We start from the raw sequence: 25,980 nt of genomic DNA on the forward strand, positions 1-25,980 counted from the left end.
ATTTACCTCAGTAGAAGATAGCCTCTGGATTATTGAGAAGTTTCCCTCATTCCCCTTGCCTCCACCAATCCAGCGCTAGGACTCCCTTGGCCCTTTTGTGAGGGTAATAAAAGGGCAGTAGAGATATTTTGGGTAAGGTGTTGCATGTACTCACGAGTGGAATCACAAATGTGGTTGTTGCACTGGGAACTGGCGGCATTACACTATTGTTTTTTCATTTTTTCTTGAGGAACTCTGGGACTTTAGTTATCTCCCTTTCTCCACAAAGTTGGGGAGAGGAGGTGGACAGATATTCGTACTGGACTCTTAAGTGGTGGACTGTCAGTTCAGTAAAATCTTATGTATGCTCTAGAAAAATCAATGAATGTTAATGTAAATTTCATGCATACTACTGTTACTGCTGAGTGCTTTACTGTTGATTACATGTCTTATCAGGAAGAGCTTATTTAATGACACAGGTCAGCTGTGTAGGAGAGTAGAATTGGTGTTAGGAGCTATTTTTTTTAACACAAGCTCTATGGTGAAATTTATACTTTCCTTATTAAATAACTGATATGGAATAGCATAATTTTCACCATAGTGCCCCTTTAACTGAAAGTTTGTTTCTCTATTAATGTATTTAGATGGATGGACGACTCTCCTATAACCTATGTTGCATGGGCAAACAATGAACCCAACTTTGCCAACAATGAAGAGAATTGCGTAACAATGAGTATAAATCAAGGTATGACTTGTGTGTATAGTATAGGCTCAACAATAAAGTGTTAAAATCTTATCGTACAACTACTGCATTGATATTACAGTGTATGGGCAGTTATCCAGTATTTTACCCCATTGCATAAGATAATTAACTCCATATATTTCAGCAGTTCATAATCTCAAAAACTACCACAGCTCTGCTGAATTTAAACTGGGAGTGATCTGAGCTCTCCAATCCTCCCTTTGTTTCCCATTGTTTTTGCGCTGTATACACTCCTGAACCACTGTACACAGCAGCCTCGGCCAGGAGCATCCCAGGTGTGTGCAGTTTCAATTGTTTCTGAGCTGTGCATGCCCAGAATGCTCCTGGCCATGGCTGTTGTGCGCAGCCATTCAGGAACGCGAGTGAGGAGGGAGAGGACAGAGCATTCGTGGATAAAGTGAACGTCCAGACTAAAAATCTATTCAGTAGCACTGAAAAGGCTTCGTGATTCTTTAACAGTTTCACAGCATCAGAACGTTGTTTTTAGAAAGGTGTTGGAATTACAACAGTTTGTATTTGTGCCTCCCACTTGTTAAGGTAGCAAAATATAGATAATGGACAACCCTGTCTCGTGCCCCTGCCCAAGGAAAGAGGAGGGCCCACTCTTCCAGGTGTAGAAATACAAGCATATGATACCGAATACATGGACTTAACATAATGCAAAAAATTCCCAGCAGAACCAGAAAACTCCTCTCCAGCACTCTAAACAGCCACATCCATTCCACACTATCGAAGGCCTTCTCGGCGTCTAACACTGTCCAGCTTTGCGGGAGTCACCACCGCTGGCTGAAGGGACTCAGAAGGATGGCTCTGGCACAGGATAATGTTTACTTTGCAAAGTTTCGCAGTAAAATTCATGTACGGTTGTGACGTATGCGCAGTCACCCACCAATTCCTGTTCCCTTTGCTGCAGTTCACCATAAAGCCAGACCCTGAGGGAATCCTGAAGGCAGTCAGCACTGCAGGCAAAGTAACCTTTTGGATTGGTTGGTGAGTCCACACACAGTCCAATTTCGATTGTATATACAATCGATACAATCTGGGCTCTCATATAGAGGCCAGGTCGCTGCCACCAATCCGCAATAAAGCGTACGGATTCGCTAAGTCTAACTCTAGCTAAATCCTGTAGGAAAAAGGGTTAATACGCAACCTTTCTAGAGATAGAAAAATAACAATATTAATATCAAAACAGTTATGGTAACGTCTCTATGGAGAGATTAATCCTTTTACGGAGATTTTCAGAACAGCACTTAGACGAACGATTTTGAATTGTTTATTTAAAGAAATAATGCAGAACAAAAATATAGCAAATGAAACAAATTGATACAGAAATAATAAAGATTAAATGAGAAAATAGCTATTGATAGTCTGAGCAATTTGTCAAGTTACCATTAGTGATGTCGCGAACCTCCGATTTTTGGTTCGCGAACCTTCGCGGAAGGTTCGGTTCGCGGAAAAGTTCGCGAACTGCAATAGACTTCAATGGGGATGCGTACTTTGAAAAATAGAAAAAATTATGCTGACCACAAAAGTGATGGAAAAGATGTTTCACGGGGTCTAACACCTGGAGGGGGGCATGGCGGAGTGGGATACATGCTCAAAGTCCCGGGGAAAAATCTGGATGTGACGCAAAGCTGCGTTTTAAGGGCAGAAATCACATTGAATGCTAAATTGCAGACCTAAAGTGCTTTAAAACATCTTGCATGTGCATACATCAATCAGGGAGTGTAATTAGAGTTCTGCTTCACACTGACACACCAAACTCACTGTGTAACGCACCGCAAACAGCTGTTTGCGTAGTGACGGCCGTGCTGGACTGGTGCGCACCGTGGCGAGAGTGTAGGCCGTGGCGGTTTTCAAGCCCATATGGTCGCCGGGCTAGGGTAGCTCAATGATAGAACAACAGTGACTGTCCAGCTAATCAAATTTGGTCTGACCACAATGAAGCATCGACCTTATTATCTTTTGTGTCCCAACTCCATCCGAGACACTCAAATAGCCGGCGGTCATTGCTTCATTGTGATACGCAAGCCCCTTCACTGCGGCAAGGTAATGATCACGAAGGGGGATGGACACATGTACATGCCTTTTGTTTTTTTTGTTGCAGCCGCCCGCAGTGCAGCCAGATAAATTAGGCAGGCATGTACACGCACCAGAAAAATGAGTGTAGCGGCCGCTGCTAGCAGCAGCCTTAAAAATTTAGGAATCCGCCTAGAGTCCTGGACCCTGTTGGTGGTAACGGAGAAGGCAAGTGGCCTGCAGGCAGAGATGCTGTGTGTGGGGACTGACTTCGTGCAGTAGCCCTCCATGATCCATGCCTCATTCATTTTGATAAAGGTCAGGTACTGAACACTGTCGTGACTTAGGCGACTTCTCTTCTCAGTGACAATGCTTCCAGCTGCACTGAAGGTCCTTTCTGACAGGACGCTTGCGGCAGGGCAAGAGAGAAGTTGGATGGCAAATTGGGACAGCTCTGGCCACATGTCAAGCCTGCGCAACCAGTAGTCCAAGGGTTCATCGTTGCTTTTCGCAGTGTCTACATCCACACTCAAGGCCAGGTAGTCGGCTACCTGCTGGTCCAGGCATTGGTGGAGGGTGGATCCGGAAGGACTATGGCGAGGAGTTGGACTAAAGAATGTCCGCATGTCCGACATCACTCTGAGATCGCTGGAGCGTCCTGTCCTTGCCTGCGTAGACTTGTGAGGAGGAGGGTTACTGCCAGTGGTACCTTGATTGCGTTGTGCAGCCACATCATCCTAAAAGGCATTGTAAAGCATCATCAGCATCTTGTTCTGCAAGTGCTGCATCCTTTCCGCCTTCTGTTGAGTTGGTCTGCCACTTTGTGCCTGTACCGAGGGTCTAGTAGCGTGGCCACCCAGTGCAGGTCATTCGCCTTGAGTTTTTTGATACGGTTGTCCCTCAACAGGCTGGACAACATGAAAGAGGCCATCTGCACAAAGCTGGATGCAGACGTACTCTCCATCTCCTCTTGCTCTTCCTCAGTGACGGGACACAACTTCTCTTCCTCCCCCCAGCCACGAACAATACCACGGGAACGTGGAGCAGCAGAAGCCCCCTGTGACAGCTGCCGCGGTTGTTCTTCTTCTGCCGCCTTTTCCTCCTCCACAGAAACACCTTCCTCATCATCATCATCAGAGTCTGACTCCTCCCCTTCCTTACACTACTCCTCTTCTTCCTCCTCCTCCTCCCCCCTCTGTGCTGCTGCAGGTGTTGTGGAAACATCTGGTTCGGATGTAAATCGCTCCGACTCCTGCTGCCGTAACTGTTCTCGTTCACGCTCCTCCACAGCTGTATCCACCACTCTACGTACGGCACGCTCCAGGAAGTAAGCGTAGGGGATCAAGTCGCTGATGGTGCCCTCAGCGCGACTCACCAGTTTGGTCACCTCTTCAAAGGGCTCCATGACCCTGCATGCATTTCGCATCAGTGTCCAGTTGTTGGGCCACAACATCTTCCCAGATTGTGTCCTTGTACTGTAATGATACAGGTACTGGGTGACGGCTTTCTTATGGTCTAGCAGGCGAGAGAACATCAGCAGGATGGAATTCCAGCGAGTCGGGCTATCGCAAATCAGGCGTCTCACCGGCAAGTTGTTTGTACGCTGAATGTCCGCAAAGCGTGCCATGGCCGTGTAAGACCGCCTGAAATGCCCACACAACTTCCTGGACTGCTTCAGGATGTCCTCTAAGCCTGGGTACTTGGACACAAATCTTTGCACAACCAGATTCAGCACATGTGCCATGCAGGGTACATGTGTCAGCTTTCCCAAATTCAACGCGGAAATGAGATTGTTGCCGTTGTCACACACCACGTTGCCGATCTCAAGCTTGTGCGGGGTCAGCCATTGCTCCACCTGTTTGTTAAGAGCAGCCAGGAGAGCTGCTCCAGTGTGACTCTCCGCTTTGAGGCAAGACATGTCTAACACTGCGTGACACCGTCGTACCTGGCATGCAGCATAGGCCCTGGGGTGCGGGGGCTGTGTAGATGGAGAGGAGATCACGGCACCAGCCAAGGAGGAGGAGGAGGATGACGACAGCGAAGAGGATGTAGCAAGTGGAGTGGAGGTGGCTGGAGGCCTGCCTGCAAGCCGTGGAGGTGTGACAAGTCGGTCCGCTGCGCAGCCACGTACTCCCTGCTTGCTGCCATCGGTCACCAGGTTTACCCAATGGGCTGTGTACGTAATGTAGCGGCCCTGCCCGTGCTTGGCAGACCAGGCATCCGTGGTCAGGTGGGCCCTTGACCCAACGCTCTTCGCAATAGATGACACCACTTGCCTCTCAACTGCACGGTACAGTTTGGGTATGGCCTTTTGTGAAAAATAATTGCGGCCTGGTATCTTCCACTGCGGTGTACCAATGGCCACAAACTTACGGAAAGCCTCTGACTCCACCAGCTTGTATGGTAATAGCTGGCGAGCTAATAGTTCTGCCACGCCAGCTGTCAGATGCCGGGCAAGAGGATGGCTGGCAGACATTTGCTTCTTACGCTCAAATACTTCCTTTACGGACAGCTGGGTACTGCTGTGGGCAGAGAAGGAACCGCTCAAGGGAAGAGGTGGTGTGGAGGAGAGTGGCTTTGAAGGTGCAAGGGAGAAAGCGGATGAAGACGATGCACCTGAAGGAGTAAGAGGAGAAGGAGGGTGGCTTGTCTTTTGGGTGCTGCTTTTCCTCAGGTGTTCTTGCCATAGCTGTTTGTGCCTTTTCTCCAGGTGCCTTCGTAAGGCACTTGTCCCTACGTGAGAGTTGGCCTTTCCACAGCTCAATTTTTGCTGGCAGAGAGAACAGATGGCTTTGCTCCGATCTGAGACACACATGTTAAAAAATGTCCAAACCGCTGAGCCCCCCTGGGGTGATGGCGCTACGGTGGCATCAGCAGCTGACGTTGAAGGGCATGTTGGTTGGCTGTCCATAGCTGGCGATACATGGCGCCTGACACTGCCCCCAGCTGTTTCTGAGGACGAGCTCCCTCTGCTTCTATCATGGAGTCGTCTCCTCCTACTCCTCTCTGACTCCCCCTCTGAACTGTCCCCCTGCTCGTCTCCTCTACTGGGAACATACGTGGCATCCATATAATCGTCATCATAATCCTCCTGCCCAGCTTCGCTTTCCTCAGACACCTCCTCAACTGCACCAACTTAAGGTGGTTCATCATCCCCCTCCTCACACGTTACGTCCATACTATTGCCACCTAACTCAGACGTATGAGGTGGTGTACCTGCACCTTCTTCTTGTTGTTGCAGTAGTGGCTGTGAATCAGTGATTTCCCCCCCACCAAATAACTCCTGCGAAGTGTCAAATGCAGCGGATGTGGTGCTTGTACTAGCGCTGGTGGCACTGGCTGTGGGAGATGAGGTGTTCTGTGTTAAATACTAAACCACATCCTCACAATTTTGGGAAGTGATGGCACGTGCCTTCTTCTGAGCACTGTATTTTGGGCCAGGCCAAATCACAGCAACACCACCTCGCACAGACCTGCCAGTGCCTGGTGGCCTTCCTCTGGGTATGCCTTTACCTCTTCCTCGACCTGGTTTGTCCATTTTGTCCATCTCGGGGGGATGCTAGGTATATGCAGTGAGCTGGGTTCACTCAACACAACAGGTAGTTAGATGCAGTGAGCTGGGTTCACTGAACAGTAAAGGTAGTTAGACGCAGTGAGCTGGGTTCACTGAACAATAAAGGTAGTTATATGCAGTGAGGTGGGTTCACTAAACACAACAGGTAGTTATATGCAGTGAGGTGGGTTCACTCAACACAACAGGTAGTTAGTTATATGCAGTGAGGTGGGTTCACTGAACAGTAAAGGTAGTTAGATGCAGTGAGGTGGGTTCACTCAACACAACAGGTAGTTATATGCAGTGAGGTGGGTTCACAGAACACAACAGGTAGTTAGTTATATGCAGTGAGGTGGGTTCACTGAACAGTAAAGGTAGAGAGATGCAGTGAGCTGGGTTCACTGAACAGTAAAGGTAGTTATATGCAGTGAGGTGGGTTCATTGAACAATAAAGGTAGTTATATGCAGTGAGGTGGTTTCACTGAATAATAAAGGTAGTTATATGCAGTGAGGTGGGTTCACTCAACACAACAGGTAGTTAGATGCAGTGAGCTGGGTTCACTCAACACAATAGGTAGTTAGATGCAGTGAGCTGGGTTCACTGAACACAACAGGTAGTTAGATGCAGTGAGGTGGGTTCACTGAACACAACAGGTAGTTAGATGCAGTGAGCTGGGTTCACTCAACACAAAGCTAGGTATATGCAGTGATGAGGTGGGTTAAGTAAACACAACAGGTACTGGGTATATGCAGTACTGGGTAGTACAATGTGCAGCTCCCTGTCACACACACAGGTAGTCACTGAATGTGCTAGGCTGCTGGCAGTGGCACACACACTATGAATTAGCAAGGCTGTGCATGCAACAAAAGTGTCAGTTTGACACACAGAAAAAAAAAAGTATAGGATTAGCTCTGAAAAGAGCTGTTGAGGGGTGCTATAAAAGCAATAATAATCAGCCAGGAGCAAGCGAAGCAGCCAAGAACCTAACTAACTGTCCCTAGAAGAACAATCTGCAGCAGCTCGCCCTAGTCTGTCTAATAGCAGGCAGACGAGTGACTGTAATGGCTGCTGGAGGCTGCATTATATAAGGGGGGGGGGGGGGGGGGGGCTCCAGCGCTTAGTGTAGCCGGAATGGCTACAATGTGCCTTCTGACTGTGATGCAGAGGGTCAAAGTTGACCCTCATAGTGCATTATGGGGCGAATCGAACTTCCGCAAAAGTTCGCCTGGTACAGGCGAACGCGAACCACCAAAGTTCGCTTGGAACTGTTCGCCAGCGAACCGTTCGCTACATCTCTAGTTACCATGTCCTTTGCGATAATAAGTCCAACAGAAGATATGAAGTCCAGTTATGGAAAGTTCTGTGAATTAGATAGAAGTCCTTTGGTAGAATGAAATGCCAATCCTTTGGTGGTATATGGATGGCTGCAGCCGGACTCTCTCCCAGCCTGAGTGTCCAGTCGGTTTTAACCCTTTCTCTGCCAGAGGGTGTGGATGGTAACAAGAGAGGTTCCCCCACCCTTAGCAATCTGACCTCAGGCTGCTGAAGTCCGCCCCTATTGTCTGAGGGACAGAATTGGCATTTTCTCCAATTATGCCATAACTCAGCGGATATCTGACATATCATATAAAAACCCAACATTTTACATTCTGTCATCATGCGCTGAACCAATCGATATCAAACTTGCTTGGAGTGACACCTTCCCTGTCTATGTAATCGATATCTCAGGCTGTGAGGCAACTATGTGATCGATTAACGTCTCAGAAGGTGTGCTGCGCTGGTCGCATGACGCACTGCGAGTTGTGGACCGCTGGGCCCAAACGGTTCCACAAAATCCATTTAATTATGGACTACTGTGAAATGAGATATCAAAGTCTCATTAAGGGACATGTCTCTGGGTTTCTGCAGGACAGGCTACATGCAGGAATGTGGCCACATAATGATCTTACGACCTGGTCTGTTCTGGCCTAGCTAGTATCATCTTTGAAGTAGGAACCAGTGACCCTGCCACCATGGTTTATGGTCCCCTTAGCTAGGGCGGAATAAACACCACATCATTTCCTCTAATGTGTGGCTGGCTTGGACATGCAGAATGTTTTCTTGTCCGTATATCTTTTTATCAATACCTTTATAGTAGATTTGTGAGCTATGTGAATGGCTCTGGTTTTAGGGTAAATGGCTTCTCTCAGTAAGTACAAACAAACACTCACATCCCCCCAGTGCAGGGGTAGTGAGATGGAAGAACACTCATCTTTTAAAAGAAGGCTAATGAATTTAAAGGGGTACTCCAGATCATATTTGGTGCCCATTTTCATGCGCTTGCCGCAATGGCGTTCGCGAAATCATGACAACGGTTCACAATGTTCGTCCATCACTATTTGTAAATAACCAGATGTGAAATGTTTTGGAGGTAAGGCCAACACTTGCTTTCAGGTATTGGTGTTGCCGCCTAGATTTCTATCAAAATGGGTTATTCCTGTTAATTTACTAATCTGCTGTGATACTAAAAATATTAAAATAGAAAGGAGCTCAGCTTAGCATTCTTGTATATCCCCTTAGATTGTAAGCCTTTGGCAGGGTCCTCCCTTCCCTAGTGCATTCTATATGATCGTGTGCTCCTTTCCTATGGCTGCCTCATACTTGTATTACTGGGCCTACCCAACCAGCACCAAATCACATGATCATGTATTTTGTACACTGTTTGCTTTGTATAGCTGTGCCCTGTGTTGTATAACTTTGTTACGTTTGTCATCTTTTATATCATTGTATGTATTTATTGTCCAGCACTGCGCAATATGTTGGCGCTTTATAAATACAATAAATAATAATAATAATATCCCTGAATACCAGTGTACATCAGTACAAGGAGAGAGAGAAGAAACATAACCCAGCCATTGGGTCATACCAAGTAGCCTGGGGTCCACTAGTGTTGCATTATTGGGTTCTGTCTGGCTTATTTTATTGTTTGTATACTGAATATATCACTTTTTTATACATTTCCATTTCAGGATTGTGGTATGACATAAACTGTGGCGACAGAAACAGTTTTATTTGTGAAAGGAAAACCAATTATACCAACGTGACAGCTGCTCCCACAGCTCCGGCTCCACCCGGTGGATGTCCACCAGAATGGCTGGCATTTAGGAATAAGGTAAGCTGAATAACAATGGAATCTTGTAGTGGTCAGGGAGCAGCGATTCCAGTAATTTTACCAGTGACCAATGACTGCTGCTGGGGGGACCCTGGAGGTCCTCTGTGTCTCCCCCTCCAATATTTATTCCCCAAAATCCAATCACAGTTGATCTCAACAGTTGACATACCATGATTCCTTGAATATAAACTTAGAAAGCTTAGATATTCCTTTTGTTGCCCTAAAATGATACTGATAAACAGTATATTAGTTTACAATATAATCAATCCACCTGTTCCACCCACCACATGTGCATATCCAGTGTGGGGGGATTTTGGTACCTCTCCTAGCAGTGATGATGAACAAAATGCCAATATTCTTTTCCCATTAATTGCCATCAAATTTTTTTTTGTTATTTTATGCGTTTTTTTGCGAATTTTCATCGTAAAAATATGAGTTTTTCCACAGTCTTGCTTTAAAAATAGTGATTTTTTCACAAAAACACAATCTATTTCTGCAAAAAAATTGTATTTTCGATGAGAAAATGACTTTGGTGAACATTCACAAACACTGTATCCTAGCTCCAGCAATCAGACTTCAAATCTTTGCTCAGCTACTACTTGTTTCTGTACAACATGTCATTCAAATCATTGTTGAGGTGTGATATGACCACAATGAGGACAGCAGCAGTTAAGACTGGAGGCATGACAACTGTACTTAAAGAAACACTGAAGTGAAAAAAAAACTATGATATTATGATTTGTATGTGTAGTACAGCTAAGAAATAAAACATTAAGATCAGATACATCAGTCTAATTGTTTCCAGTACAGGAAGAGTTAAGAAACTCCAGTTGTTATCTCTATGCAAAAAAGGAATTAAGCTCTGCGACTTTCAAAGTCGTGGAGAGGGCTGTTATCTGACTTTTATTATCTCAAGTGTTATTGAACTATTTACTTTTTCTCTGCCAGAGGAGAGGTCATTAGTTCACAGACTGCTCTGAAAGAATCATTTTGAATGCTGAGTGTTGTGTAATCTGCACATATTAGAGAATGATGCAATGTTAGAAAAAACACTATATACCTGAAAATAAAAATATGAGAATATTTTCTTTGCTGCTAATCTTCTAGTAATTATTCATAGTACACAACCAATTAATTATATCATATATTTTTTTCGCTTCAGTGTCTTTTTAACAATGGTGGCCATACCAAGCACCCTCCATAAAGGTGACCATACATCAGGTGACTTGGCGGCTGATCGACCATCTGATTTTTATAATTGAATTGGATGAAAATCGGTGCTGCCAACAAGTGCATGCCCAATTGACAATGCAACCAATTTCAGGATGAAAATTGGTTGCCTTCTCACTCACGTAAGCTGCAAGATGTTACGTGAGCAAGATGTTGAGCTGACTTGCTCAATCAGGTGTGTGGTAGGAACGGCATGCAATTTCACAATGATCGACGAAGGTGACGAAACCCACGGCACTGTCCCCTAATGTAAAATGTCCCCTCAGTGCCCAGTGTAAAGTATACATTACATGTCCCCGGCCTGCACTTGTCCCTCTGCTGCTCCGGGTGTATTCCCCTCTCCAGACACACACACCCCCCATGGTTTCCTAGTAATGGCGCGCGTGTGATGTCAGGCGTCACACACACGTGCCCTTAATAGGCACGCGTGTATGCAGAGGAAGAATCCCGGAAGCCAGTGGGGGACAATCGCAGACCATGGACAGGTAATGTCTACTTTACACAGGGCTTCATGGGGACATTACATTAGGGGACAGCGTTGGTGCGGCGAAGCGGTGGACGTGGCGCACAAGGCCGATTCCGGATCTATTTCAGCATGAAATTGATCGAGAATAGGCCTGTGGTGTATGGGAAGCTGGCAAATCTCTCTCTAATCTAATTCAATAAGAGAGAGATTTGTCTCTTGGTCGAATCTGCCCATACATTGCTAGAAGTATGGCTACCTTAAGTGTGCTTTTCATGTTGTGGCACACCAGTGATAGTTGGAGCAGCAGGTGGTGGAAGGATTAGTTAGGGGAACTGGGCAAAGGATAAGTTTGTCAAGCTTAAGGTTAAAGGGGGTGAACTAGAGTGGCAGTGGGGCCAGTTTGGTGGCAAAAACTGTGACAGAAAAATACATATAAATACCCTTATAATTGGGAAAGCAACCATAACTGGGTCACCATAACATTGCCCCTCTCTTTATAGTCAAGGCAACCATTTTTACCTGTTTCTCAGATAAAAATGGGTACCTTAGTTTATGGCAGTTCGAGAAACTGCAGCTTTATATACTTAGAATGCCCTCCACCTCCTTGGTTCTAGGTCTTACGTGGCTGCAGATGCATAATACTCACATCAACTGGTGTTTCTTTGTAGAGAAGAAAGATGGTGGATTACGTCCATGCAAAGATTACAGGAGTTTGAATAAGATCACAATAAAAAACAGATACCCCTTGCCTCTGATCGATGATTTATTTGCCCAAGTGTCGGGGGCAAGGATCTTTTCAAAATTGGACCTGAGGGGAGCATATAATTTGATCATAATCCAGCAAGGTGATGAATGGAAGATGGATTTTAACACTCAGGATGGGCATTACGAATACTTGGTGATGCCCTTCGGTCTCTGTAATGTTCTAGCTGTCTTTCAGGACTTTGTCAATTATATTTTCAGAGATTTTGTGGGCAAATTTATTGTAGTCTATTTGGATGACATTTTGATTTATTCTAATTCCCTATCAGAACATCGGGGAAAATGTCATTTTGGTGCTTCCGAAACTTAGAGAGAATTCTCTGTTTGCCAAACTGGAGAAGTGCCTCTTTGAGGTTACTCAGATACTGTTCCTAGGATATGTCATTTGTGATTCTGGTCTGTCCATAGATCAGAAGAAATTATCCACAGTCTTGGATTGGCCACAGCCTAGACTCAAAGTCTCAAAGCTTTGCAGCGATTTCTGGGTTTCGCAAACAATTATCGCAAGTTCATTAAGAACTTTTCAACCCTGGTCGCACCGTTCACAGACTTGACCAAGAAGGGAGCCGACCCCACTAATTGGCCGCCTCAGGCCTGTGAAGCTTTTGCCGCTCTCAAATGGCTTTCTGTTCTGCTCTATTCTGACACATCCTGATATTCTACGGCCCTTTTGTGTGGAGGTGGACGCTTCTGAGGTGGGTGTAGGGGCAGTTCTCTAACAATATTCCGGTCAGCCAGAACGCTTGCATCCATGTCCTTCTGCCTTCTTCTCTAAGAAATTTTCCCCTGCCAAACACAATTATGATATTGGCAATAGGGAACTCCTGGAAGTCAAAATGGCCTTTGAGGAATGGAGACATTGGTTGGAGGGAGCTGAACATCCGGTCACTGTGAACACCGATCATAAAAATCTGGTGTACATCGAGGGTGCTAAAAGACTCAATCCCAAACCCAGGCACGTTGGGCAATGTTTTTCTCTCGCTTCAACTTCACCATCACATACAAGCCTGGTAGCAAGAATGTGAAAGCCGGTCACTTGTCTAGGTGCTTTGTGTAACAATGTGTCAGCGAGAGCACAAGTATCTGATTATGTGGTGATCTGCAGTATCACCACCTAATACAGATATATCCCTGAACCAAAGTAATCAGTATCTTACTGATAGTAGATCAGCGGAAGGCTCACTAGCACAAAATCAGTACTTTAATAAGAAATGTGATCACAGGTGTTTAGTGCACAATATACAGGAGTACTCCTATGTGATAGCCCCCTGGCTGTAGGGACTATCACTAACAGAGTGGTCGTACAGGCAAAATCGGTAACAGATCGGTCGGCAGCAGTACAGAATCGTCAGGCTAATCGTAGTCAAAGGTAAGCTGAGGTCGGCAACGGGTCGGGCAGATAAGGTACAGAGTCGGAAGACACAAATCAGAGTCAAAAGGACAGCAGAAAATCGGCAACAGATCAGATAGCTAAGTACAGAATCAGGAGGCAGAAATCAGAGTCAGAAATTCGAGCAGAGGGTCATACACTATAAATCAATCACACCTGTTTTATTGTTTAGCTAGATTCTGCTATTGTTTAGTTAGTACTGTAGTGTACTCTAGTCTGTGTATAGGGACCGTCCATCACCGCGTTACCTAGGGTATTTGTGTGCGCAGTGCACGTCTGCGCTGTCCGCACACTCTCGTTAGTGCTACACCCGTCCTATTGTTTATATTACTTGTATTGTGTATTCGCTGAATTGTACTGTACTGTAGTCTGTGTATAGGGACACCGTCAGTCAGCGTCAGCTAGGGTCTTTGTGTGCGAACTGCGCACTCTCTCGTTAGCGATACACCGATCTCTGCTGTAGAGTACACCTGTCCGTCACCTCACATACCCACCACCACCAGTCCCACCCCATTTAATACCCCACTTGTCCCACCCGCCTTTACATACATAACTTTTTTTTTCATTTGTATAATATTAAAAATATACGATGTCTGGCACTGGCAGCCGCGGTTTGGGCAGGGGCAGCAAGGGCATCGGCAAGAGAGGAGGCCGTGGCAGCACCACCATGCGCAGTTCTGTGTCTGCACCAGTGGCTATTCCGCCATTAGCCACTGGCCGTGGACGCCTTGGCCACCCAACAGCTGGGAGTCACCCTGCAGAGACGCAGCAGCATGTGGCGCAGATGTTCCTCCCACCGCCAGGTCGTAGCCGTCCTACTGAGGAGAAGGACGCAGACTCTGTGGTGGAACTGATGGTGGATGAGCAGGCCACCATTAGCTCTGAAACCGAGTCCTCCACCCCCGCCACCACTCCTGTTCGCAAGAGCAGCAGCAGCCACCCAGAACTGCCTGAGGAGGAGGAGGAGTGCATTTCTCCAGCCCCAGCGGGCAACACCAGCACCCTGTCACTCAGCACCTTCTTTACCCCAAACACAGCGATGGTATGGAGTGCTGTTGCGCAGTGGCGTAGCTAAGGAGCTGTGGGCCCCGATGCAAGTTTTACAATGGGGCCCCCCAAGCACTCTATACATAACAATTGATACGGCACACCAAAATCTGCCAATAGCAACTACAGTGTCAGAGATGCAAGAAGGGGATGGGAAATAGCTTGTTAATGATTACCACTATTCAAAGTATCTATAGAAGTGATTATTTTGAGCACAGGACCAATAGAGAGCTAATACTGTAGTTGAGGAAGGGCCCTTCGGGGCCCCTCTGGCCCAAGGGCCCCGATGCGGTCGCTACCTCTGCAACCCCTATTGCTACGCCCCTGCTGTTGCGGCAGAATTGGAGGAGGAAGAAATGCTGATGGGCACTTTGGGGGATGATGCTTTGGATAGTCAGACAGTGGTGAGTGTCCATCAGCCCATGCATGCAGAAGGGGAGTTTGTGGGGTCATCCCAGCAGGACATGTTTGCAGAGGGGGAGGATGATGATGACAGGGTGAAGGACAGAGACTGAGGATGCATCTGCGGGCCTTGCTAGAAGGATCAGCATCGCAGAAATAGGCAGGATCAGAAGTGGGCGTGGTATGCAGGCCACACAGCGTGCTGATCCGGAGAGTTCTGCCAGTGCCACCAGCCGCACCAAGAAACCTCCCCCCCCCCCCCCCAACCACCACAGGGAGACCAGCGGCAGCAGCACCTTCGAGCCGAAGGGGAAACTTCACCTCCCCAATTTGGAATTTTTTCACCCTGCCATATGTGGATTGCAAGTATGCCACCTGCAACCAGTGCCGCCAGCAGCTCAGCAGAGGGAAGGACCCCTCTGCGTACGGCACCACCTCTCTGGTGACCCATCTGGCAGGGAAACTCTTTCATGAGCATGAGGAGTTCATGAAGTTGAAGGAAGCTGGCAGTGGCAGACCCGCCACCACTGCGAAGCCGTCGGCAGCAGCCACCCGCCCTCCTCCACCTCCTCCAGCAGCACCAGCAGGAGTGCGTCAGAAATGCACTGCTCCTCCTCCCTCTGCAACTCCTGCCACCGACACTGAGGCCTGTTCTGGCAGCCAGTCCTCAGTGGCCTCCTCTGCTCCCTCCAGTGATTCCCGTGCCAGCAAAAGGCGTCGCCAGACCCTGCTCAGCGACATCTTCCAGGGGGTGGTCAGGGTTCTGCCTCCCAGCAGCCGTGCGTCAGCTGAACGGCTTGCTGGCACGGGCCATGTGCTCCCAACTCCTGCCTTATTCCCTTGTGCAGGAGGGGAGCGACATGCGTGCGCTCCTGATGTGTGCAGCCCCCGATTGGCCAATCCCCAGCCGACATTTTTTTGCATGCATGGCCATCCCTGCACTTCACTGCTCTGTGATGGCCAATGTCGGGAGAGGGCTGGATCACGCAGTGGGTCAACGGGTCCACGTCACCATGGACTCGTGGAGCAGCCGGTTTGGGACAGGCCGCTATCTGTCCTTCTGTCCTTCACCGCGCATTGGGTCAGCTTGGTGGAAGGGGGTGAGGAGGGGGAAGCAGCATCGGGCACTGTCAGAGCAGCAGCAGCAGCAGCAACAACGCAGTGGGTGGTGCCACCATGCAGGGTCAGCGGAATTGCAGCAGGTTCCTCTGATCCGCTTCCATCCTCCGGCACACCAGCCCAAACCCCCCGCCTCAGCAGCAGCGTGAAGCCCCGCCACTGCCAAGCGCTGCTGGAATTGGTCAGCCTGGGGAAGACCAAACTGACGGCGAACCATGTCCTGGTCAAACTCCGAGAGCAGGAGAGGAATTGGCTGACCCCCAGAGGCCTCAGATTCGGAGAGGTGGTGTCCGACAATGGGGCAAACCTGGTTGCTGCAATCAGCAGGGGAGACCTGACCCACATCCCCTGCCTGGTGCACGTCCTGAACCTGGTAGTGCAAAAGTTCCTGCGGACCTACCAGAGGATGGACCGACTCCTTGAGGTGGCAAGGAAGGTTGTGCGTCATTTCCGGCACTCGGCTGTAGCCGTAGCGAGCCTGGAAGAGGTGCAGAAGGAGCTGCACCTGCACAGCACCGGCTCATGATCGATGTTCCAACTCGCTGGTACTCCACCCTGGCGATGTTGGAGCATCTGGTTGAACAGAAGCAGGCTGTCAGCCAGTACGTTGCACGAGCAACAGTTGCCGCCATCACTGCAACTGGGCGTGCTGCCACCAACCTCCCATCCATCATCTCTACGGAGGACTGGGGGCGCATGCAGCAGGTGTGCTCAGTGCTGTCACCCTTGCTGCAGGCCACCAACATGGTAAGCAGAGACCATGCAATGGTGTGCGTGTGTGGTGTGTGTGCTGGACAGGGCCCTGTATGCACTGCTGGAAGAGGGAGCGGCAGCCTTGGACCAGCAGGAGCTGCAGTCAGCTTCACAGGCCACCTCTGAGGAGGAAGGCTTGGAGTTGGTGGAGGTCCCTAACCTTGCTGCTGATGAGGGGGAGCAGCAGAGCGCAGCTGGACTGGTGCGGGGGTGGAGAGAGGATGAGGTGGAGGAGGCAGAGGATGAGGAGGACAGCACTGTCAGCTCTGGGGCTGCCGATGATGTGCCAGCAGACGTGGCCAGACTCTTCCCAAAGGCAGCGCACATGCTGAGGTGCCTGCGCAAGGACCCAAGGGTCATTCAGATGAAGCAGAGGGAGGACATCTGGATCTGCATGATGCTGGACCCACGTCTGAAGGGGAAGCTCAGCCAGTTCCTGCCTGCAGGAGGAGACCGTGCGCAACAAATGAGGGATTTGCAGCTGTCCCTTGTTGAGCGCTTGGAGGAAGCCTTCCCTCAGCCATCCACCTCCACTGTCCAGCCAGCACAGAGGCAGCAGCAGGTGCCTGCATCCACCAGCAGCAAGCGCACGCGCACCACAGACCTGCTGTCTCTGACCAACGAGCTCTACATGAGTGTAGAGCTGCCAGGGACTAGAGAGGAGGTGCCTGCAGCAGCATCCTTCTCCAGTCACAGACAGCGCTTGACCCGCATGGTGGCTGACTACATGGGGTCCTTCAGCGGGCTTGACAGCGTTGCCCCTGTTGATCCCATGGAGTATTGGGTCAAGCACCTGCCGATCTGGAGTGAGCTTGCGCAGTATGCCCTGGAAGTGCTCTCCTGCCCCCCTTCCAGCGTACTGTCAGAGCGTTGCTTCAGTGCAGCCGGTGGAGTCGTCACTGAGAAGCGATCTCGTCTGTCTCACAAGTCTGTGTACAGACTGACGTTTCTCAAAATGAACCAGGTTTGAGTGGAAGGCGAATTCCTGGCCCCTGTTGTCGGCGAGAGGGGGACATGAAGTGGCACACAGCCACACACACATTACACCTGCTGCTGCTGTATTTCTTCCTGCTGTCTGTATGTTTCCACTGCCAGGGAACACATTACAAGGTGCTGCTGCCCATGCGCCACCAGCTATTTACACTCAAAAATAGCTGCATTATTTTGAAAAAAAAAAATTAAATTATTTTAGAGGTGTCCGGGTTGAAAACTGTGCTGTCCCAATTGTGTATTGGACACAATGTGGGCTTCACGACCGCTGTCTGGAACCTCATGGTGTTTATTTACGGCCCTGGTACCACCGCTAGGACCCAGGGCCTATTATGTCTCGCTGCCTGCCCTCCTGCCTGCTGCCTGCTGCCAGTCTGCCACACACTCAACCTCCTCACGCTGCCTGCTGCTGTATTTCCTCCTGCTGTCTGTATGTTTCCACTGCCAGGGAACACATTACAAGGTGCTGCTGCCCATGCGCCGACAGCTATTTACGCTCAAAAATAGCTGCATTATTTTGAAGAAAAAAAAATTAAATTATTTTAGAGGTGTCCGGGTTGAAAACTGTGCTGTCCCAATTGTGTATTGGACACAATGTGGGCTTCACGACCGCTGTCTGGAACCTCATGATGTTCATTTACGGCCCTGGTACCACCGCTAGGAATCAGGGCCTATTATGTCAGTCACATCAGTGAATTACTAAGAGGAGTATCTGGAAATAAGGGCCAACCAAAACAAAATGTGTGAGTTGGGCCCTTCCAGATATGGATATACGACGGATGTATGTGGAATGAATGTGTTGTGTTTAAATGAAGGCTGTCAGCCGATGATTATTGCTTCACTGGTGGAAGTTATTATATCCACAGGCGGGGCTACCCAACCGTGGCCACAACTAATTTTAAAGAATTTTGTATTAATAAAATGAATAAAATTAAATTTGAATCTATTAATGTGAAAGGGGCTAATTCAGGGTGCAAAAGAGGAAGAATTATTGAAGCAATGGTTCGTAAAAAGGTAGACATAGGGTTTATCCAAGAAACTCATTTTAAAACTAATAAACTGCTCACATTTTTTGATAAAAGATATAAAAAATGGGTGATCAATTTGAATAATCAGAAAAAGGCTAGGGGAGTGGCAATTGTCTTTAGTTCCAAATTGGCCGTTACTATTAATGAGGTGATTAAAGATGAAGAAGCAAGATAATTAATAGTGGTAGGATGTATCAATGGTATAAAATTTACTTTGGCCAACTTATATGCACCAAATGTGAATCAAGTGGATTTTATAATAAATTTTCTGGAGAAGGTGAAGAATGTGGCAACAGGAACGATAATTATTGGAGGAGACTTCAATGTAGCTATTGATCCAAGCTATGATACTTCAAGGGGAGGGAGCTGTATATCGGACAAAGAATTGGAGAGGTTGACAGATAGAATTAGAATATTAGAATTGGTAGATATATGGAGACTGCAGAATATACGGGTGAGAGATTATACCTTTGTTTCTAATAGGCATGGGACCGCCTCCAGGATTGATTTCTTTTTAATACCACAGAAGGATATTGGGAGAGTGGGGGGGACTGAAATTGGCCTTATAACATACTCCGATCATGCTCCAGTCTGGCTGACTATGGAAGTGGGTCAAGAGCCCACCACTGATAGAATATGGAGATTGGACTCGGCATTACTGGAGGATGAGGAGGTTAAAAATAAACTGTCGGCAGGTATAAAGGAGTTTCTGGCATATAATGTTTCACCAGAAATCTCTCCAATTACTCTATGGGATACCCTTAAATGTGCCATAAGAGGTACGTTGATTGCAATTAAGAGTACTAAGATCAAAGAAAAAAAAAGTTAAAACAGATACCGTATTTCGCGCCGTATAAGACGCTCCGGACGCACCCAGGTTTAGAGGGCAAAAACCAGAGAAAAAAAATATATATACTAAACCTGGTGCGTCCATATTCCAGGAGAGTCTTGTACATGTTACCCCTCAAATGTTGTCCTCCTGTGTCCCATTGTCTCCCCATGTGTCCTCTGTGTCCCCAATACCTGCCCCATGTGTCCTCTGTGTCCCTCATACATGCCCCATGTGTCACCCATGCCTGCCCTGTGTCCCCCATGCATGCCCTATGTGTCCTCTGTGTCCCCCATACCTGCCCCATGTGTCACCCATGCAAACCCCATGTGTCATCTGTGTGTCCCTCATACATGCTCCATGTGCCCTTTGTCACCCATGCCTGCCCTATATGCTTGCCCTATGTGTTGTCTGTGTCCCCCATACCTGTCCCATGTGTCCTCTGTGGCAACCATGCATGTCCCATGTGTCCTCTGTGTCCCTCATGCCTGCCCCATGTGCCTGTGTCCCCATGTGTCCTCTGTGTCACCTATGCATGCCTCATGTGTCCCTCATGCCTGCCCCATGTGCCTGTGTCCCCCATGTGTCCTCTGTGTCCCCCATGTGTTCTCTGTGTCCCCCATGTGTTCTCTGTGTCCCCCATGTGTCCTCTGTGTCCCCCATGTGTCCTCTGTGTCCCCCATGTGTCCTCTGTGTCCCCCATGTGTCTTCTGTGTCCCCCATGTGTCCTCTGTGTCCTCCATGGCTGCCGTGTCCTCTGTGTCCCTCATGTGGCTGCACCTGATGTATGCCTCTGCCCTCTCCCCCATGCCTGTTATGTGTCCAGCTGAGTGTGTTAAAAGCCCCCTATCTCGCTCTAGTGATCGGCATGTGGTGATTGCGTCATTATCATATGCCGATCACTAGTGCGAGATATGCGGCTGTGAAGGAGGTCTCCAATCCTCGCGGGCATGGCGGAGAGGTAAGCCCGCTGCAGATTAACACCCGGGGGGGCAGCCAAGACATGGGGGAGGGAGATAAGGCAGGCGGGGGAGCGGGCATATTAGTCACTGGCGGGGGCACGCAGAGATAAGGAACACAGCGGGAGCGGGCATGTTACACACGCCGGACACATTACAGGCATGGGGAGCGGTCAGAGGCATACGTCATCTGAGCCACAACTTACATACTCAGGCAGGGAATTCCCGACGTGGCGGCGGGTCGCGGTCCGTTTCGGCGGGCGTTTCTAAGTCGGGAATTCCCTGCCTTTGCCGTATAAGACGCAGGGACTTTTTCCCCCTATTTTTTGGGGAGAAAAAGTGCGTCTTATACGGCGAAAAATACGGTAGTCTGATCTCACAACTGGAAGATGCAAATAAAATATTGAAGGTCTGTCCTTCGAATGAAAATATAATAAAGGTTAACAATATTAAAATAAAGCTTAATCAAGTTTTAGATAAAAGATGTGAACAAGATTACAAAAAAAAAAAGCTTATATTCAAAAAAAAATATTAACAGATCAAGTAAGGACATGGCAGAATATTTAAAGAAGGGAAATAAGAAAAATTTCATTGAAAAGATTCGGGATGACAGTGGGAATCTTTATACTAAGAGTGAGGAGATCGGTGCAATCTTCACCGACTATTACGAAAAATTATATAATCTAGAAAAGGACTCGACCGTAGAGCCGAATACTTTTCTTGAAAAGGTGGGATTACCAGTAATTAATGAGGATATGCGGTCGATGCTGGAGGCACCCATTACTGAATCAGAATTCAAAGAAACAGTTTTAAATTTAAAAAAAGGAAAGAGTCCAGGCCCAGATGGGTATACAGCTGAATTCTACCAAACAGTCTGGGAAGATCTGGCCCCTATATTCTGCAGTCTAGTAAATTTTGAAGACTCCGAAGTTACCTTCTCCAGAGAATCAAATAAAGCTCTTATAACATTGATACCGAAAGAGGGGAAATCTACTGACAAATGCAGCCAATACAGACCAATCTCCCTTATCAACGTAGACGTTAAAATATACTCCAAAATATTGGCAACAAGATTGGAAAATATTGTGGAACAGTTATTGGGTAAACAACAAATTGGTTTTAGAAAAAAAAGACTAATACAAGAAAATGTCTATGCGGCAGTTGGTTTTATGCACGAGTGTAAAAAGGGGAAAAAAGAGGGTATTTTGGTAACAGTGGATGCAGAGAAAGCCTTTGACCGAATATCAAGAGATTTTCTATTTAGTACTTTTGGAAAATTTGGGATAGAAAATTCCTTTATTTCCAGAATGAGAAAACTTTATCGAAATCAATACTCGTGCATAGGGCTGAATGGCCGGATGACAAAAGAATTCAAATTAAATAATGGAGTGAGACAGGGTTGCCCGCTGTCTCCTATCCTTTTTAATCTTGGTCTGGAACCTGTGATTAATCTAATTCAAAAAGAGAAGCTTATAAAAGGTATACCTATGAAAGGCTATGATCTTAAACTTCTCGCTTATGCAGATGATCTGCTGTTGACATTGCTAAATCCCTCAGTGTCCCTTCATAGGGCTTTGGAAATACTTGATGAATTTAGCAAGTTTTCTAATTTTAGAATCAATAGGGGGAAAACAATGATTCTGAATATCGTTTGTTCCGAAACAACAAAAGCTATATTACAGAAGGCTGACCATCTGGCTTGGTGTAAAAGATCAATTAAATATTTGGGAATTGAGCTGTGTAGTGACTATAGGGATTTATACAACGTTAATTTTCCCAAGCTAATCACGGAATGTAAAGCGATATTGAGATCGGCAGATCGCCCGTGTTTTGGAGCATTAGCCAGGATAGACATTATTAAGATGCTGGTTCTGCCCAAGATACTTTATGTTCTACAGTGTTTGCCAATTGCCCTCCTGAAAAGATGGTTTCAAGAATGGAGAAGTATTTTTCAAAATTTTATATGGGCAAATAAAAAACATAGGATAGCTTATGATTACTTGACGAGAGGGAAAAAGCGAGGGGGATTGGGGGCCCCAGATGTATTGGGCTATTATAAATGTATCCATGTTACAAGAATAGTACAATGGTGCTGCCCAACTGCCTGTGAAAGAATCTGGATAAAGGTAGAACAGGAAGATATAAATCTAGAGATGGTAAATACATGGATCCCAGATAATATAAGAGCATTATTGGATAAAACATCTCACCCTATTATTAAACCAACTCTTAGAACATTATATGAAATGTTAAAAACATGGACTTTTGACTTTGGAGTTTCCCAATTAGTCACACTTAGACAAAATAAGGATTTCCCGCCTGCATTAGATAAGGACTGGTTTAGAATCAATAATGTCAGCCCGGACATCAGACTTTTAGATATCCAAGGCAACAAGGATTTAAAAATAACGGGGGTATTTGGTACCAACTGGGAGATAACACCTTGGGCTAAATTGCAAATAAGCAATTTTATAAAAAAGTTAGAAAAAAAAGGGGTATTAGTAAGCAGTTAAATATAATTGAACGATGGATCGCCATGAATGAGAAACCAAAAAAGCTTGTATCTAAATGCTATAAATATATGCAGGATAACACCTGTGGTAGATTTCCCAAGTGGCGAGAAAGATGGGAGGAAGATTTGAAAGTCCCTTTAGAGGAGCATAGGTGGAATCAGGTGACCCATATAATCTGGAAATATCCTTTGAGAAAACTGCAATGGACCCAATACAAAACCGTGGCCAGATGGTATTTTACACCAGCCAAGATAGTGAGGTTTTCAGGGAACCAAAAGAATCAATGTTGGCGGTGTGATCAGGGGGGGGCCGATGAGCTACATATGTGGTGGAGCTGCCCGGTGGTAAGAGGACTATGGGGAGAACTAGAGGCGTTTTGGGGTAAACATTTGGGAAAATGTATCCAGATTAATCAAATGGAGGCAATTTTTGGCATTGTTGACTCTGAAAGTAATATGCTAGTAAAAGAACTGAGAGAAATTGGTTCATTAGTTGCCGGTAACATCATAGCTAAGAAATGGAAAAGTAGAGACCCTATTAAAATATCGGAGTGGTTAGCGGGTATGTGTGATTTTTGGGAGGAGGCGTCCGCTGCAGATGGAGAAATACACAATATGGAAATCCTTGATGAGAACTGGTTGGGGAAACTTAAAAAGGGGTGGATGGAATTAGTGGTTGGGGCAGATTGTTAGATATAATAAATATTGAAAGGGTGGTGGGCAGTATGGAGATATATTTGGGCTACGATCAGTATGACGGAGGCTGTTGTTTGGGCCCCGTCTTCACGGTGCGTTATCTTTGTACGTTTCGGTCGTGGTTTTGTTTTTCGGTCCGACCGGGACCGGCGTGTCCGGTCGGGTCTCGGTTCGGCTCCTCTCACCACGGTTTCTGGTGGTAGGTCGGGCGGGATCGGGTCCTGGTTGGGTGTGTCGGATCTGGGTGGGTCGTAGATAGGGGTGGGGCCGGGTTACGCCGGGGCCGGATCGTGCAGACTGGGTTTTTGTTGGGATTAATAACCATACAGAATATAAGTAATACTGGCTGACGAGGAGTATGGTGAATGATGTGAAGTTTGGGTGTTAGGGGGGAATGATTTGATTAGTATGTTTGAATGCGGGTATATGAGTTTGTATTTATGGGTATATGAAGGTACATATGGGTTTGCATGCGTAGTAGGATGTATGAGGGGGGGAGGGGGGGGGGACTATGTGTTGGTTTGTACAAGTGGGTTGGGTTGAATAAGAATATCCGTGTTTTGGTTTGTATATATTTTTGTAACTTTAATACGCATTTACTATATTTAGACAAAATAAAAGAAAGTATATAAAGAATGTCGAACTATGATGCAAACTGATTTACCAGACATAAAGAGGTTTACGATGAAGCCTATTTGCTGAGTCTGGTAGCATAGATACAGAGCTGAGTTTGGAAAAAAAAAATAGCTGCATTATTTTGAAGAAAAAAAAATTAAATTATTTTAGAGGTGTCCGGGTTGAAAACTGTGCTGTCCCAATTGTGTATTGGACACAATGTGGGCTTCACGACCGCTGTCTGGAACCTCATGATGTTCATTTACGGCCCTGGTACCACCGCTAGGAATCAGGGCCTATTATGTCAGTCACATCACACTGCCTGACACACACTACTCCTCCTCCTGTAGCTGCATTGAGCTTCTGCTGTCTGTGTGCTGCTACCACTGCCAGGGAGAACAGAAGAAGAACTATTTTCTGCTGCCACCCACTCTCCTACCAGCTATTACCACACTACAATAGCTGCAACTACTTCCTCCTCCTGCTGATGTCTGTGTTTTACCACCGCCAGGGTACACAGAAAAAGGCACTGTGGCTTGCCATGTGCCACTAGTACCTATTATGCCATCAACACAAATATAACTATGGTGTTATTAAAATAAAATATTTCCAAAATGAAGTAAAAAAAATATTACAAAAGAAAGGAAAACCAAGACACATAATATAATGATAGAGAAGAAGAGAAAGAAGAAGAAGAAGAAGGAAGAAGAAGAAGAAGAAGAAGAAGGAAGAAGAAGAAGAAGATATAGAAGAAGAAGAAGATATAGAAGAAGAAGAAGATATAGAAGAAGAAGATGAAGAAGATATAGAAGAAGAAGATGAAGAAGATGAAGATAAAGATGAAGAAGAAGATGAAGAAGAAGGAGAAGACGAAGAAGAAGAAGATATAGAAGATATAGAAGAAGAAGAAGAAGATGTAGAAGAAGAAAAAGAAGACGATATAGAAGAAGAAGATATAGAAGAAGAAGAAGAAGATATAGAAGAAGAAGAAGACGAAGAAGAAGAAGGTATAGAAGAAGAAGACAAAGAAGAAGAAGATATAAAAGAAGAAGAAGATATAAAAGAAGAAGATATAGAAGAAGAAAAAGATAATTGAAGAAGATACAAGAAGTAGAAGATGAAGAAGATTCGAGTAGAAGACGATATAGAAGAAGAAGAAAAAAAAGAAGATATAGAAGAAGAAGAAGAAGATCTAGAAGAAGAAGATGAAGACGACGTAAATGAAGACTTCCAACTTACAACCATTTTGGACACACCTTCTCATGCAAACACTTTTCATGAAGTTAATTTACTATTTTTGATACCTTTTTTATAACTACTACATCACCACATAATCACTTGATGTTTTTCTTCATAAAAAAGGTGGTTTCATGCATCATTGACCTCCGATACAAGTTTTAAAAGCTATTTAAGGCCAGCTCGAATATTTTACTCGAATACAGACTCGGATAGTGACGTCGGATATCCGAGTTTCGAATCGGATATTCGAATAACTCGAATATCGAACTTCGAGTGAATTTCGGATAGTTTACTATCCGAATTCGACCAAACTCGAATAGGATAATGAGGTATCCGATCAACACTGGTAGAGATCCACACCCTATCACCTGGTTCAAACTGCCATTCCAAAGAGCGTTTTTTGTCTGCTTGCTTTTTCTGCACCCCAAACGCTTTCTATAAATTGGCCTTTACCAACCCCCAAACTCTTTTAACCAC

At 46.4% G+C, this 25,980-nt stretch overlaps 1 protein-coding gene across 1 annotated transcript in view; it reads left to right on the top strand.

The window, feature by feature from the left end:
• The window catches only part of LOC137518156 (macrophage mannose receptor 1-like), a 335,787-nt gene that overhangs the window by 165,904 nt on the left and 143,903 nt on the right, over positions 1–25,980 (top strand). Inside the window, exons 19-20 of the mRNA XM_068235568.1 lie at positions 624–724; positions 9,324–9,466. Of these exons, the coding sequence (XP_068091669.1) occupies positions 624–724; positions 9,324–9,466 (244 nt within the window). The remainder of the gene's footprint in view (positions 1–623; positions 725–9,323; positions 9,467–25,980) is intronic.

This window comes from Hyperolius riggenbachi, chromosome 5 (genome assembly GCF_040937935.1).
Source record: "Hyperolius riggenbachi isolate aHypRig1 chromosome 5, aHypRig1.pri, whole genome shotgun sequence".
NCBI lineage: Eukaryota > Metazoa > Chordata > Amphibia > Anura > Hyperoliidae > Hyperolius > Hyperolius riggenbachi.